This window comes from Hyla sarda, chromosome 3 (genome assembly GCF_029499605.1).
Source record: "Hyla sarda isolate aHylSar1 chromosome 3, aHylSar1.hap1, whole genome shotgun sequence".
NCBI lineage: Eukaryota > Metazoa > Chordata > Amphibia > Anura > Hylidae > Hyla > Hyla sarda.
The window spans coordinates 431,608,840-431,623,014 of record NC_079191.1 but is presented as its reverse complement, the minus strand read 5'-3'; the positions used below and the strand labels follow the sequence as shown (position 1 = coordinate 431,623,014).

At 52.2% G+C, this 14,175-nt stretch overlaps 1 protein-coding gene across 5 annotated transcripts in view; it reads right to left on the bottom strand.

Moving 5' to 3' along the window:
- LIN9 (lin-9 DREAM MuvB core complex component) overlaps positions 1 to 14,175 on the bottom strand; it is a 68,017-nt gene that overhangs the window by 24,253 nt on the left and 29,589 nt on the right. For all 5 annotated transcript variants that reach the window (XM_056568495.1, XM_056568494.1, XM_056568497.1 and 2 more), the window contains 3 exons: positions 5,603 to 5,722; positions 4,839 to 4,940; positions 2,074 to 2,154 (listed from right to left, as the gene is read on the bottom strand). In XM_056568495.1, the coding sequence (XP_056424470.1) occupies positions 2,074 to 2,154; positions 4,839 to 4,940; positions 5,603 to 5,722 (303 nt within the window). The remainder of the gene's footprint in view (positions 1 to 2,073; positions 2,155 to 4,838; positions 4,941 to 5,602; positions 5,723 to 14,175) is intronic.

The following is a 14,175-nucleotide window of genomic DNA, read 5'->3' as shown; positions in this document are numbered from 1 at the left end:
AGAGCAGGACCCTCCGGAGGGCCGGTGTAGGGAGGGCCTCTCCAAGGCAGTCACCACATAATGGGAGACCTGAGCCAAGTCGGATATAGACTGGGAGAGGGAGGGAACCCAGGCTGGAGGGGCGGCCGAACCCACCGGGTCGGGAAGAACAACCGAGATAGAGTAGCAGGGGGGGTCTGGGGGAGCAGTGGTGCAGGCAGAACAAGTGGTTCAGCAGAACCAGACAGTTTAGAGTTACAGTATTGACAGAGTAAAGAAGTGGCTAACACTCCAGTTAACTGTTTAGAGGGAGGCCGTTCTGGGCCTCTCTCACCCAAGACTGTGTTCCATTTCACTGTGTTGCTGATACAGTCTGCTTATCTTACTGTTTCAGATGCCTTGAGATCCCCATAGACCACAATGGGCCTATTTAAAAAATTAAACCACAACACTAACACTCTGTCCCACCCCGGGACTCGAACCCGTGGTGGTCTGCAGGCTGTCAAAGAGGAGAAATGCCGGCCAATAGCAAGTGAGGGGCGTGTTAGGAGCAGGGGGCACCGCTGATTGGCCCCTGCCACCATAATCGCGCGCACAGTGCTGATTGGTGTACAGTTCGCGCCCAGAGAAGCCTCGGCGGGCCTGGGTGGGCGGAGCTAAAGCGCACCGGGCCGCCGAAGCATTAACAAGAAGTCTGTAATGGCGCCCGCTCCTTGCCCCGAGCGCACATGCGAATGCATGTGCGCTCGCGGGGAGCTGAGCGGACTAGACGCCGCCGGCAGCAGCCGTTGCCGAAGTGAAAGTAAACCGGCGCTCAGAGAGCCCACATAGAGAACGCCACGGCTGTCAGCCGCTTCAATGAAAAAACACACACACAGACGTTCCACACACACTATATATGAATAAAGTGTAGAGAGTTGTGCCCCATCCAAACTGCCACTGCTCACCCCAGTAATAAAGGACCCCCTGTCCAGGCCAGCCCCATTAGACCCATGAGAAAAGTGGGCCAAAAACTGAGGGTCTCCAGCTGTTGCAAATCTGCACCTAAGGAAAAAGGGAAATATACTCACCTAAGTCAGAAGAACTTACCTCATGAAGTCTGCCTATGAAGTCTTCAGCCAGCTTTTATCACCTGCATCATGCTGGGCTACCATGTGCGAGCGAGGCGAGCAAGGAGATAGGGTGACCCGGACCCATGAGGTACAACCCCAGGCACTGACCGTTGGCGGGAGGGGGTGAACAGCGCATATACGCAATGTCTGTGCCCCCTTACTTGCAATGGAGAAACAGTGAGCCGCAGTTCCTGAGTCCCCACCTGAAAACAGGAAAGAAAATGGAATAAAAAAAAACTAACACATTCCCTAAATAGGAAAATAATAAAACATAAGACCTGGTCTGGAGAAATCCAGACCATGTCCACCTCCTGCAGACACTAAGCTTAAACTGATTAGCTCAGGGCCTGGAGGTGGGTATATCCTGTTGGGAGGAGCAGACTTCTTTGTTGCCATAGTGTCATACCTCCTAGAGACAGCAGCATACACCCACGGTCTGTGTCCCCCAATGGAGCCGATAGAGAAAAGGAGATTTTTGTACTCAGCGTAAAATCTCTTTCTCGTAGCCTTCATTGGGGGGACAGCGCACCCACTCATTTCTTCATTTTTTTTGTCCGGATACTCTTTTCCGATTACTGGGTTTTTATCCGGGATTCTTTTCTAGGGTCCTTCGGACATATTTCTTTGTTGGCTTCTCCTACTGCTTTGTGACAAAACTGATTACCTCACTTCCAGTGGGCGGGTATATCCTGCCAGGGAGGAGCCGACTTTTTTTCCTAGTGTCAGCGCCTCCTAGTGGCAAGAGCATATACCCGTCAGTATAGGTGTCCCCCCAATGAAGGCTACGAGAAAGATTAAATACATATTAGGAGTATGTATTATTTTTTCCCCTATACCAATGAAACCACAATGCATTTAACTCATTAACATTAGGGACCCCAAAGTATACAGAGGAGACATAGGATCATGTGTGATATTTTGTATAAAGTCTCTGTTTCTATAGAAATGAAAAGAATATGTGGCACATAGACAAAAGTCTCACCAGTTTTTCAGCTTCTGTATTCATGTCTTTTAGCTTTTTGATTTGTTCTTTCTTAACCATCAAGATCTTCGATAAACGGGTCTGGAAGAAATTATTTTTTTTATTATATATTTAAATATATTAACCAAGTCAAGGGGTTTTCTAATGCAAAACTAAATATATATTAATAATAAATGATTGTGGTTAGCAGAGATGACACCACAGGTTTATACTATGATAAATTACTGCCTAAAGCTTTAGGTCACAACACTTATCCCCTCAGACAGGAGACTTTACATGATTGGTAACAGACTTTACACCAGTGAGTTCCTCAAGGCTTTTAGACCAAGCAGATAATGAAACTTTCTTAAACTATTTATCACATAATTATTTCTGATTAAAGCCAGATACTGAAACATTTTTTTTCTAACCTTTTTAATTGCATTTTTGTCCATTATTATGGGGAAAGCCATCTTGCCCGAGATGTATTTAACAGCATTTTGGAGATATTCTTCACAGCAAGCCCCATGGACACAGGTGACAACAGACAAAAGCTGTGCCATTGGCACGAATGGGAAAGGTTTCTGGGCGTGCTCAGTGACATTTGCAGAGCGCATTCTACAAGTACAGTGGTCCCTCAACATATGATGGTAATTGGTTCCAGGAGGACCATCATATCTTGAAACCATCATATGTTGAGTACATATGTCTATGGAAAACTGGTAATTGGTTCCTGGGAGGGGGGCGGCTGTGGGCCAGGCCCGAGGAAGGGGGGCGGCTGTGGGCCAGGCCCGAGGAAGGGGGGCGGCTGTGGGCCAGGCCCGAGGAAGGGGGGCGGCTGTGGGCCAGGCCCGAGGAAGGGGGGCGGCTGTGGGCCAGGCCCGAGGAAGGGGGGCGGCTGTGGGCCAGGCCCGAGGAAGGGGGGCGGCTGTGGGCCAGGCCCGAGGAAGGGGGGCGGCTGTGGGCCAGGCCCGAGGAAGGGGGGCGGCTGTGGGCCAGGCCCGAGGAAGGGGGGCGGCTGTGGGCCAGGCCCGAGGAAGGGGGGCGGCTGTGGGCCAGGCCCGAGGAAGGGGGGCGGCTGTGGGCCAGGCCCGAGGAAGGGGGGCGGCTGTGGGCCAGGCCCGAGGAAGGGGGGCGGCTGTGGGCCAGGCCCGAGGAAGGGGGGCGGCTGTGGGCCAGGCCCGAGGAAGGGGGGCGGCTGTGGGCCAGGCCCGAGGAAGGGGGGCGGCTGTGGGCCAGGCCCGAGGAAGGGGGGCGGCTGTGGGCCAGGCCCGAGGAAGGGGGGCGGCTGTGGGCCAGGCCCGAGGAAGGGGGGCGGCTGTGGGCCAGGCCCGAGGAAGGGGGGCGGCTGTGGGCCAGGCCCGAGGAAGGGGGGCGGCTGTGGGCCAGGCCCGAGGAAGGGGGGCGGCTGTGGGCCAGGCCCGAGGAAGGGGGGCGGCTGTGGGCCAGGCCCGAGGAGGGGGGCGGCTGTGGGCCAGGCCCGAGGAGGGGGGCGGCTGTGGGCCAGGCCCGAGGAGGGGGGCGGCTGTGGGCCAGGCCCGAGGAGCGGCTGTGGGCCAGGCCCGAGGAGGGGGGCGGCTGTGGGCCAGGCCCGAGGAGGGGGGCGGCTGTGGGCCAGGCCCGAGGAGGGGGGCGGCTGTGGGCCAGGCCCGAGGAGCGGCTGTGGGCCAGGCCCGAGGAGGGGGGCGGCTGTGCGTGAGGTGAGGTGTTAACACTGCCGCTGCCACGGGGTGAAGGGTTAAGTTAACCCCTCACCCCATGGCGGCAGCGGCGGCTTTAACCCCTCACCCCGCGGCAGCGATAACACTGCCGCTGCCATGGGGTGAGGGGTTAAAGCCGCCGCTGCCATGGGGTGAGGGGTTAACGCCGCCGCTGCCATGCAAATGAGCACTCACCAGCTCCGCGTCTTCCTCTCCCGGCGGCGCTCCTCGACTGAGGCGCAGGCCGGCAACATCATTGTCATGTGAAAATACATTGTCACATGACAGTGAGGATCCGCGCGCCGCAAGGAGGCTGCACCGGCACCACGAGGGTTAGCTACTCCGGCATGCACCGGTATGTAAACCTGCTTAATAGCCCAGCGGTAGTCCGGTAGCAGCTGCGGCAGCCAGCGCTACCGGAGGACCGCAAATTTTAATGATGGCCCGACAAAAAGTATGTACATACTGCTTTCAACATACAATGGCCTCTGAGAGGCCATGTCGAGGCCATCGCATCTCGAGGGATTACTGTATTCTACACTAGTGCCACCTTTCACTGTATTCCTGTATTTAAATAAGCAGGCATTTCTGGAAAATACAGAGCAGGAAGCCTCAGCTTAGTTTTAGACCTAGTGGCCAGAATGGAAACTGCAAGATTTCAGGATTATTTTAAAATATAGATAATAGAACGGAAAGTTTAAACATTACCAAAAATTATTTTAAATTGTTTTACATAAAACAAACAAGTTTCAGAGAAACACCTGTCCTCATTCATGGCTTTTCCTGAGCATGAGTCAAGCAGCAGGTCTTGGGATACCTACGTAAGCAGAAATGATTGGCCATAATGTAAAGTTCTTAGCTCTGGAGCGCTCCTTGAGCCATGTGCCCCTGAACTATGCTCAGGAAAAGTAATGAACAAGGACATGTGTTTGAAGTGCGTCAATTTTCTGACCTTTTCAGGAGTTCACTTAAGTTTATTCCATACATTGTGCAACAATATCTTGTGATCTGGAGAAAACTTTAGTGTACTCCCGGACAAACTTTGGATCAGCTGTGCTGATCATTCTGTTGTGTTTTTCCACTTACCACCTGAACAAGGAACTCAACAGGAAATCCACCTATAGTGTCGCCGTCCGAACTGGACGATTTTGTTTTCCAAGATGACTGTGCCAACAAGGGATCCAATTCCTTAAAACAATAATAAGATACAATTTTATAACTTTTTTATTTTTATAATAAAGTAGTTAAGTAAAGTTCCGGGCAAAAAGATTTTATCCCCTATCCAAAGGATAGGGGATAAAATGTCTGATTGCGGTGGGCCCGCTGCTGGGACCCCCACGATCTCTCTGCAGCACCCACATTCTATGCGGTAGCTGCGTCTCCAGTTTCGGGTTTCCAGGACAGGGGACGTGACGTCTCACCACGCCCCCTCCATTCATGTCTATGGGAGGGGGCGTGACGACCGTAGACATGAATGGGGGCGTGGCGTGACATCAAGTCCCCAGTCCCGGAAACATTGCAACCTCTGCAATGTTTACTTGCGCTTGTTCTTGAAATCGCTGTAATATTAACTGCAGCAGAGCTATTCCATTCAAGTAAAAAGTGCAATGCTGCACTACTTTGCCTCTCCACTACAAATAGTATAGCTATGCAAAGACGAGCATATGTAAACACTGAAGAGGTTTTGGCATCTCCTTGTACTTGCTGCTGATGGGTATGACATCTGCACAACTAATATTGATGGCATATTCTGATAACTAAGATAAAAATGTATAAAGACCTCCTTTCTCTTATAAGTGTTAAAACTTTTTTCTGTTTCCATTTGACAAAGAGTATGTGATGTTTCTTACCAGGATGGGTGACTGGACGTGAGGCGGATGATGTAACCGTGGAGGAGTCATGTACATTCGGGAAGGCCGCTGTTTTTGACCAAAGGCAGCAATGGGCATAGTCTCATGGGGCTCATTACTCTGAAAACAAAGCAAAATTCAACATGAGCTGTGGCTGCAGGAGCTGCATGTGATGCATGACGTTACTGGTTGTGAGCTGGGAGCTGTACAGGGAAAGGTATAATGGGCAGAGGTTAAACACATTACTACATTGTAATGAGCTTATAGAATGTGTCGGCAGATCTTATATGAAGGATAGCCTTATGCCTATCCCATGCATGTTTAAACTCCTTCACTGTATTTGCAGCGACCACTTCTGTAGGAAGGCTATTCCATGCATCCACTACTCTTTCAGTAAAATACTTCCTGATATTACTTTCAAACCTTTGCCCCTCTAATTTAAAACGATGTCCTTGTGGTAGTTTTTCTTCTTTTAAATATGCTCTCCTCCTTTACCGTGTTGATTCCCTTTATGTATTTAAAAGTCTCTATCATATTTGCTTGTTTTATTTAATTTACAAGACTGTATACAGCCACCAGTTTATATTACTCTGTTGTGTAGGGGGCAGCATAAATAGAGTGGATAATTTTTTTTTACACTGATTCAGACATGAAGTTTAAGGCTAGGTTAAGACTACAGAATTTCCTCCTGCAATTCCGCTTTGAAATTGCAGGCGGAAATTCCACTTGCTAAAATGCATAGTGTAGCGAATGGGTTTCCGTTCACAAATTCACACTTCGGAATTTGTGAAGCGGAATTTGTGAACGGAAAATCTGCTTGGTAATTTCTGCCTGAAGAATGGCGTTGCTCTTTCTTCAGGCGGAAACACTTGCGGAACACATTGCAGTCTATTGGAGCCTGCAGTGTCCACGCGGTCTAAGCCCGGAGATTCCGTAGTCTGAACATAGCCTAACCAAGTAAGATCCCAGCATTTAACCACTAGAGGATGGAGCCTTGTCTCTCTCTCTCTTTCCACTATATAGGTGGGGTATCGAGCTGGGCCTTTGTGTTTCGGCTGTGAGCATTCAGAGGAGCTTTTTGCTGTCTGTACTTGTGTGCTTATGGCCCACGATTGCAGCCTGGCTCTCTTCCGGTTTCTTCGTTCTTGCTTCTGCTGCTCATGCAGCTTTGACACACTCCTCCGTTGGCAGAGTTTATACACTCAGGCATGGCTCAACGACAGCCGGTCTAGCTACCGTCTGTTGTTGGGGTCCTTCCATTGCTCTCCTCCTTCCTCGGTGCAATCTCCCTGGAGGGTGTGTTCATCCTCCCCTTTGACAGTTTCAGTTGTCCTACACTGACACCACTGTCTCTGGAATAACCTTCCTGTGTCCGGCTGGGTTCCCTGTCATTCCCGTCCTGGCGGGATGTTGCCTCCGAGTGCTCTGGTTCGCTGGACCACTGGGGTCCAAGGCCGGTTAGTCCCCTTGTATTGGACACTATCCCAGGATGCAGTGGTGTGCCATAATTTCTAGGTCGGCCCTCCTGGTTCTTGGGCCTTAGTGATAGTTCAGGTCTCAGGCATGTGTAGAAATCCTGCCCAGACTTCTTCGTGATGCCAATTGTGGGGCGTTCTTTTCTGTTCCGCTCTTCTGTCTCGTCACGGAAGTTTGTCACCCGGAGCATTTTGCGAACCCTGGGTTTCCTTACCCTTCGGGTGTAAGCCTTACATTAGACTCAGGACCTCCAGCTGATTACCTCACTTCCAGTGGGCGGGTATATCCTGCCAGGGAGGAGCAGATTTATTCCTAGTGTCAGCGCCTCCTAGTGACAAGAGCATATACACATCAGTATAGGTGTCTCCCAATGAAGGAGCAACCGAGAGAAGGAGATTTTTTTAGACTTACTTTAAAATCTCTTTCTCTAAGGATCCATTGGGGGACACAGAACCTTGGGCATATGCTGCTGTCTCTAGAAGGTTCGACACTATGGTAACCAAAAAGTCTGCTCCTCCCAGCAGGATATACCCGCCTCCAGGCCACTGAGCAATTCAGTTTTAGTCCCAGAGCAATAGGAGGAGACAGACAGGTCAAAGGAAAAAAAACACAAACTGTTCGAGTACCAGAAGAAAAATCAACTGAACACTCCCTCGGACAGATAACCGAAAAGGAACCCCAGAAAAGGGCGGGAGCTGTGTCCCCCAATGGATCCTTCGAGAAAGATTTTACGGTAAGTCTAAAAAAATCTCCTTTTCTCTATCGGCTCCATTGGGGGACACAGAACCTTGGGATGTACTAATGCCGTCCCTTGGGTGGGCAGAGAAAAAAGGGTCAGGCAGTCGGCTGTACCGCCTGCAACACTTTACGGCCCAGACTAGCATCAGCCGATGCGAAGGTATGAGCCTGGTAAAGGCTCGAAAAAGTGTGCAAAGACGACAAGGTGGCCGCTTTACAGATCTGCGAGGCCGAGGCCTCGTTTCGGAGAGCCCAGGATGCTCCCAAAGAGCGGGTGAAATGAGCCAAAAACCCTGAAGAGCGGGACCTTCCCCATGCAGCGGTAAGCTTCCGAAATAACACATCGGATCCACCTAAAAATGGTGGCCTTGGAAGCAGGCTGTCCCTTCCGACAAACTTCAGTAAGGACGAAAAAAAGAATCGCACTGGCGAAGGGAAGAGGTGACAGAAAGATAAGTCTGAACCGCTCGTACCACATCCAATTTGTGGAGTAAGTGCTCCCTGGGATGAGAAGGAGCGGGACAAAAGGAAGGAAGACGATGTCCTCGTTGAGATGAAAAGGCGAAATGACCTTCGGTAAGAAGGATGGATCTGGCCAGAAAACCACCTTGTCCTGATGAACTATCAGGAAAGGAGAACGTCAGGAAAGAGCTGCCAGTTCAGATACCCTCCTAATGGAAGCAATAGCCATACAAAAGCCACCTCCCAGGATAGGAGGCAAAGGGGAACCTCCCTAAAAGGCTCAAAAGGTGCGTCCTGGAGAACGCCTAGGAGTTCAAGTCCCGAGAGGGAGAAGGGGACCTGTAAAGGGGGGACAGCGTGTGCCACGCCCTGAAGGAAGGTCCGGACATGCGAATTGGAAGCCACAGGACGCTGAAGAAAATGGAAAGGGGCTGAAACCTGACCCTTAAGGGAGTTGAGTCAGCCCTTGTTCCAACCTCGACTGCAAAAAGGAGAGGAGACGGGAAACAGAAAAGGTAACTGGAGAAAAAAAGGGTCTGAATTTCGCACCAACGAAAGTAAGCCCGCCAGGTACGGTTATAAATCCTCGCAGACGAGGACTTGCGATCCCAGAGCATGGTGCGAATGACCCGGGAAGAGAAGCCGCGGCCCCTTAGAACCGCGGTCTCGACCGCCACGCCGTCAAATGCAGCGATTGTAAAAAGGGGAGACGAAGTGGACCCTGTGGCAGTAGGTCTGGCCGAAGTGGGAGACAGAACGGAACGTCGTCCAGAAGCCAGACCACGTCGGAGTACCATGCCCTTGGGGGCCAGCCTGGAGCCACCAGAATGGCGGAAACTCCTTCCACTGTGAGCTTCCTCCGAACCCTGGAAGAAGGGGGAGGGAACAGATAGGGCAGGAAAAACACCCGACCATGGAATCACTGGGGCATCCACGGCAGAAGTCCATGGACTTCCACACAAACGTTGGAATCTTCCGGATGTGTGGAGTTGCGAAGAGATCCACGTCTGGAGTCCCTCAGAGGTCGCAGATCTGTGCGAACACCTCCGGAAGAGGAGACCATTCTCCGGGGTCGGCAGAAAACAGACTGAGGAAATCCGCTACCCAGTTGAGCCCTCCCGGAATGAGAATAGCCGAACTGGCCGGAACTTCGTGTTCCGCCCAAAGGGGGATCTTTGTCACATCGGACATGGCTGCTGAGCTGCGAGTGCCGACCTGCCGATTGGTGTACGCCACGGCCGTGGCGTTGTCCGACTGGACACGGACAGGGTGGCCCTGAAGCAGGACTCCCAATGCTTCAGACAAGATATATCGCCCTCAGATCCCGGATGTTCATGGAAAGAAGGACTTCTTGGGGAGGCCAGAGGCCTTGAACCGTCTGATCCCTGAAAACACTGCCCCAGCTCGACAGGCTGGCAACAATCATGACCAACTGCCAGTGGAGAGGAAGGCGGAGCCACCAGCACAGGGACCGACGGGTCCGGAGAGGGAGAACAATCTTGCAATTGAGAGAGACACACACCTGTCCCACCAGGTAAGAATCGCCAGCTGAAGAGGACGAAAAGAAACTGGGCAAAGGGTACGGCCTCCATGGATGCCACCATCCAACGCAGGAATTCCATGCAAGTACGGATGGAGTCGAGGATGGTATCCGGAGGGAGCGAACTCCCGACAAGAGGGCCAGACGTTTATCCGGCGGGAGGTGAACTCGAGCAGAGGCCGAGTCGAAACTGAAGCCCCAAGAATACCAGAGACTGGGTGGGAGAGAGAACAGACTTGTCTCTTGACAATCCACCCGAAGCGACAAAAGGTCTGAAGAGGGAAGATCACATTCTCCCAAGCCTGGGCACTGGTGGAGGCCTTGACGAGGAGGTCATCCAAGTAAGGAATCACTGAGACACCCTGCGCCCGTAGGAGGGCTATGACGGGTGCCAAGACCTTGGTAAAGACCCGCGGAGCAGAGGCCAGACTGAAGGGGAGGGCCACAAATCGCAAATGACATCCCGGAACCGCAAGCGGAGGAACCGCTGATGACCGGGAAATATAGGAACCTGGAGGAAGGCATCCCAGATATCCACTGAGGAAGAAACTCCCCTTGATCCATAGACGCCGCCACTGAGTGGAGATATTCCATTCGGAAATTGCGGATTAGAAGGTGTTGCTGAGACGCTTGAGACCCAAGATGGGCCGCACAGAACCGCCCTACTTGGGAACCCTGAAAACGCTCCGTAGAAGGGACCGGGACAATGACTACTTGGATGAGAAGGGACTGAAGCGCCCCCGAAATTCCCCTCCAAGCGAAGGAGACCAGGGGGCTACGGGAGAGAAGCAATTTCGATCCGGTATCCGTTGGACACCACGTCCCTGACCCAGGAGACTTGAATGTGCGCAAGCCAGACGTCTTGAAAAATAAAAGACAAACTCCCACCCGAAAAAAATTTGCGGGTGGGGGTGTCCCTTCATGCAGAAGTGGATTTGCAGGTGCCAGACTTGGCTGCAAAACGGCCAGAACGATTTTGCGATTTTCAAAAGGGGCGCGCCCAGAAGGAGGGAACCTTTTTGTCCCGCGAGGGCGCCTGCCCCGACCCATTATTGGGACTAGCAGTCCGAAAGGCCCGAAAGGCAAAGGACTACCTACGGGAAGTAGTGCGAGCTCTATTCTAAGGTAATAAGGAACTCTTGCCGCCCGTCGCCTCAGAGATGATCTCATCAAGTCGCTTGCCAAAAAGTCGGGAGTAGGCAAATGGAAGCTCGGTAAGAGACTTCTCAGAAGCGGCATCCGCGTCCCATGCCTTAAGCCACCTGGAGCGACGGAGGGCCACTAGGAAACCAGTGGCAAGGGCAACACAGTGGGGACTGACTGCATGGGAGCAGAACATAGAAAGTCTCCAGCCCTGGAGCACTGGAGCGCTAGGTCAGACAGTTCTTCCGGAGGAGATCCAGAAAGACACCTTGACGGAGTTGGGAGGACCAGCTGAAAGTGCCTTCCGACACCCAGGCAGAAGCAAAGGCGGGAAGCAGAGAGGAGCCCTCCGCTTCGAATGCAAACTTTGCCAAGGTCTCTACCTTTTTTGTCTGCCGGATCTTGAAGGCAGCCGCATCCGCCAGCGGCAGAGTCGTAGTCCTAGAGAGGCATGAGACTGGCGGGTCCGCTGAAGGAGGAGAAGTCCACTTGAGATAAGGTCCTTGGCTAAAGGAAACTGCACCAGAACCTTCTTGCTTCCTGAAACCTCGTCAGGATGCCTCCAGGCGGATTCCAGCATCCAACATCTTGGGTGCTGGATGGGCATGATGAAAGGATAATTCAGGAACTACGTCCTGGGTCCTCTAGATGGAAGGTGTCTCTTATGGCAAAAACCAATGAGTTCACCGTGTCAGCCATATCCGATCGGTCCTCTGAATCAGACTCCGGATCGGAGACTTCATCCTCAAATTCTCCAGGAGAATGGGAGCGATTTGAGGCGGCCCTGGATGAGGGAGAGGCTGACCTGATGCACGGTTCTGGGGAGCCAGAGTGGCGACCATGAGAGCGTCCTCTGCAACCTGCAGAGCGATTCCTCAGAGAGGAGCGTCCATGCCTGCCAGAAGACTCAGGGGAAGACCCTGAAGAAACACCCCGTTGATGCTTACGAGTGCGGTCAGCATAGGGGGGGGGGGGGGATTTTAGGGTTAAAAGCCTTAATAATGTAAGAAGAAAAACAGCCTCACCCAAGTCTGGTCCCTTAACCAGGCAACTGCTGGAAGAACTCCTGTGAGCTAGCTGGGAATTGGACCAAGGAGTAGGGGAGGGGGGCTGGGCTAGAATAAGGCACACTGATTGGCTGGGAAAACTCCTCTCTCTGTGCGCGCAAGGCGCTTGTAAGAGAGAGTTTTTGCGCCGGAGAAAGTGCAAGGCGGTGGGCGGAGCTAACCGCACTATTGTGAAGCCCCTGCAATGGCGCCCGCTCCTGGCCCCGAGTGCACCTGCGAACCGCATGTGCGAAGGTTGGGAGCGGACGGAGATAACCCACCGGCAGTTCCCCAGCTGACGGCGGCCAGCGCACACACACGGCCGCCGAGACAAAGTGAAAGTAAAAGCGCTGCTGAAGCCGGCAGCCGTGCGAATAGTAATCCCTGGCCTGAGTGCAGGGAAAAACCACCACACAAGCACCACTGTACATTCCCTACATGAATAAAGAGCCCCACATGAATAAAGAGCCCGTTTCCATATAAAAAGGGGGGCTCCTAAGAGAATAAGAAGGGAACAATACCCTCCAGGAAAACCCCAGAAAAATAGTATAAGAGTGGTCAAAAGTAAGGGGTCTCCAGAGGTTGCAAGGGCTCATCCAGGACCTGTGGGGAGAGGGAGATATACTCACCTTGTCTGAAGAACTTACCGCATGGAGTTTTCAATCATGGAGTCTTCAGCGCTGACCGTTGGCAAGAGGGGGTTAACAGTACATCCAAGATGCCTGCCACCTCTCGCAAAGGGGAAACAGTGAACATTGCGTTCCCGAGTCCCCACCTGAAAACAGAAAGAAAAAGGAAGAACCAACACATTCCCTAACTAGGAAAAAAAAAAAAAAATATGAAACCTGGTCTTGAGAGAACTCCAGACCGTGTCTACCTCCTTAGTCACTAAGCAAAAACTGAATTGCTCAGTGGCCTGGAGGCGGGTATATCCTGCTGGGAGGAGCCGACTTTTTGGTTACCATAGTGTCGAACCTCCTAGAGACAGCAGCATATACCCAAGGTTCTGTGTCCCCCAATGGAGCCGATAGAGAAATACTGTTTTACCCATGACAGGAAGTCCCGTCCCGGTGGTTGATATACGGCCCTGCTGTGCCGCTGTCCATCTGTATGCAAACTGGAAAGCCAGTAAATGGGAAGAAAAGAGTGGCTCTAAGAGGGCAGAGGGGCTGAAGACTCCACCAGAGATCCCTGTGAAGCCAAGGTGGCATGAGAATCCACCTGATCCATGAGAGGAGAGACCTATGCCACAAAGAGCAGGAAGAGGAGGGCAGGAATGGAACTGAGCCGTGCAAAGCAAAATGGGGCAGAACTTCCAGAATGAACAAGATTTGGAGGGACCTTTGTCTTGGAAGTGTGATCGCCTATCAGAGCAGGCTGGTGGGAGAGCTTGGAAGGAACCAAATTTGCAATGGGAGACCTGGGGAGACGATGCTTTTTTATGTCGGGCCATCGCATTAAGTGCTATCCGGCAGCGCAAAATGTCTTCTCGGCCGTCTCCTATGACGTCAATACGCTGCTGCGCACGTCATCCAATAGGAATGGCGTACGCAGCGGCGTAATGACGTCGCTACGCAGGCCCAGTAAGGCCTTGCGGAAGACAGCAGAGGACCGGAGAAGACCAGGAGAGCCCAGCGGAGGCCCGGGGATACCTTCGCGAGCGGCGGGGACACCATCGCGAGCGGCGGGGACAGGTGAGTACAGCTTCCTATACTTTACATTGCACGAATCCCACAACATACGATGGATTCGACAGACGATGGCTCGTTTGGAACGAATTACCATCGTATGTTGAGGGACCACTGTACACACAACATTGGCCGTGGAGGCTTTCCAAGATGTGGTGCTGGCAAGCGTAAGATAGGTAGATCTGGACAGCCAGGAGACCAAAAGGTCTACAGAGAAATAAAAACGATCCAGGAAAGAGCATACCCATGCACCTCAGTTTGAAGAAGGGCTTATCAGGAGATTTTACATTTTTTTTGCAAACAACTTGGCAAACTTGCATGGTTCTCAAAGGTTTTGTGGACATATCTGAAGTTTCAACTGATGACAACTTCACCCAATGCCCACCATGCATTGCCATCTCACCAGGTTCCGAGGGCAGTTCCAAATCAGAGTAGGACAATTTGCCAGGAAAACAAAAAACTGATCAAAGGCCATTTCGG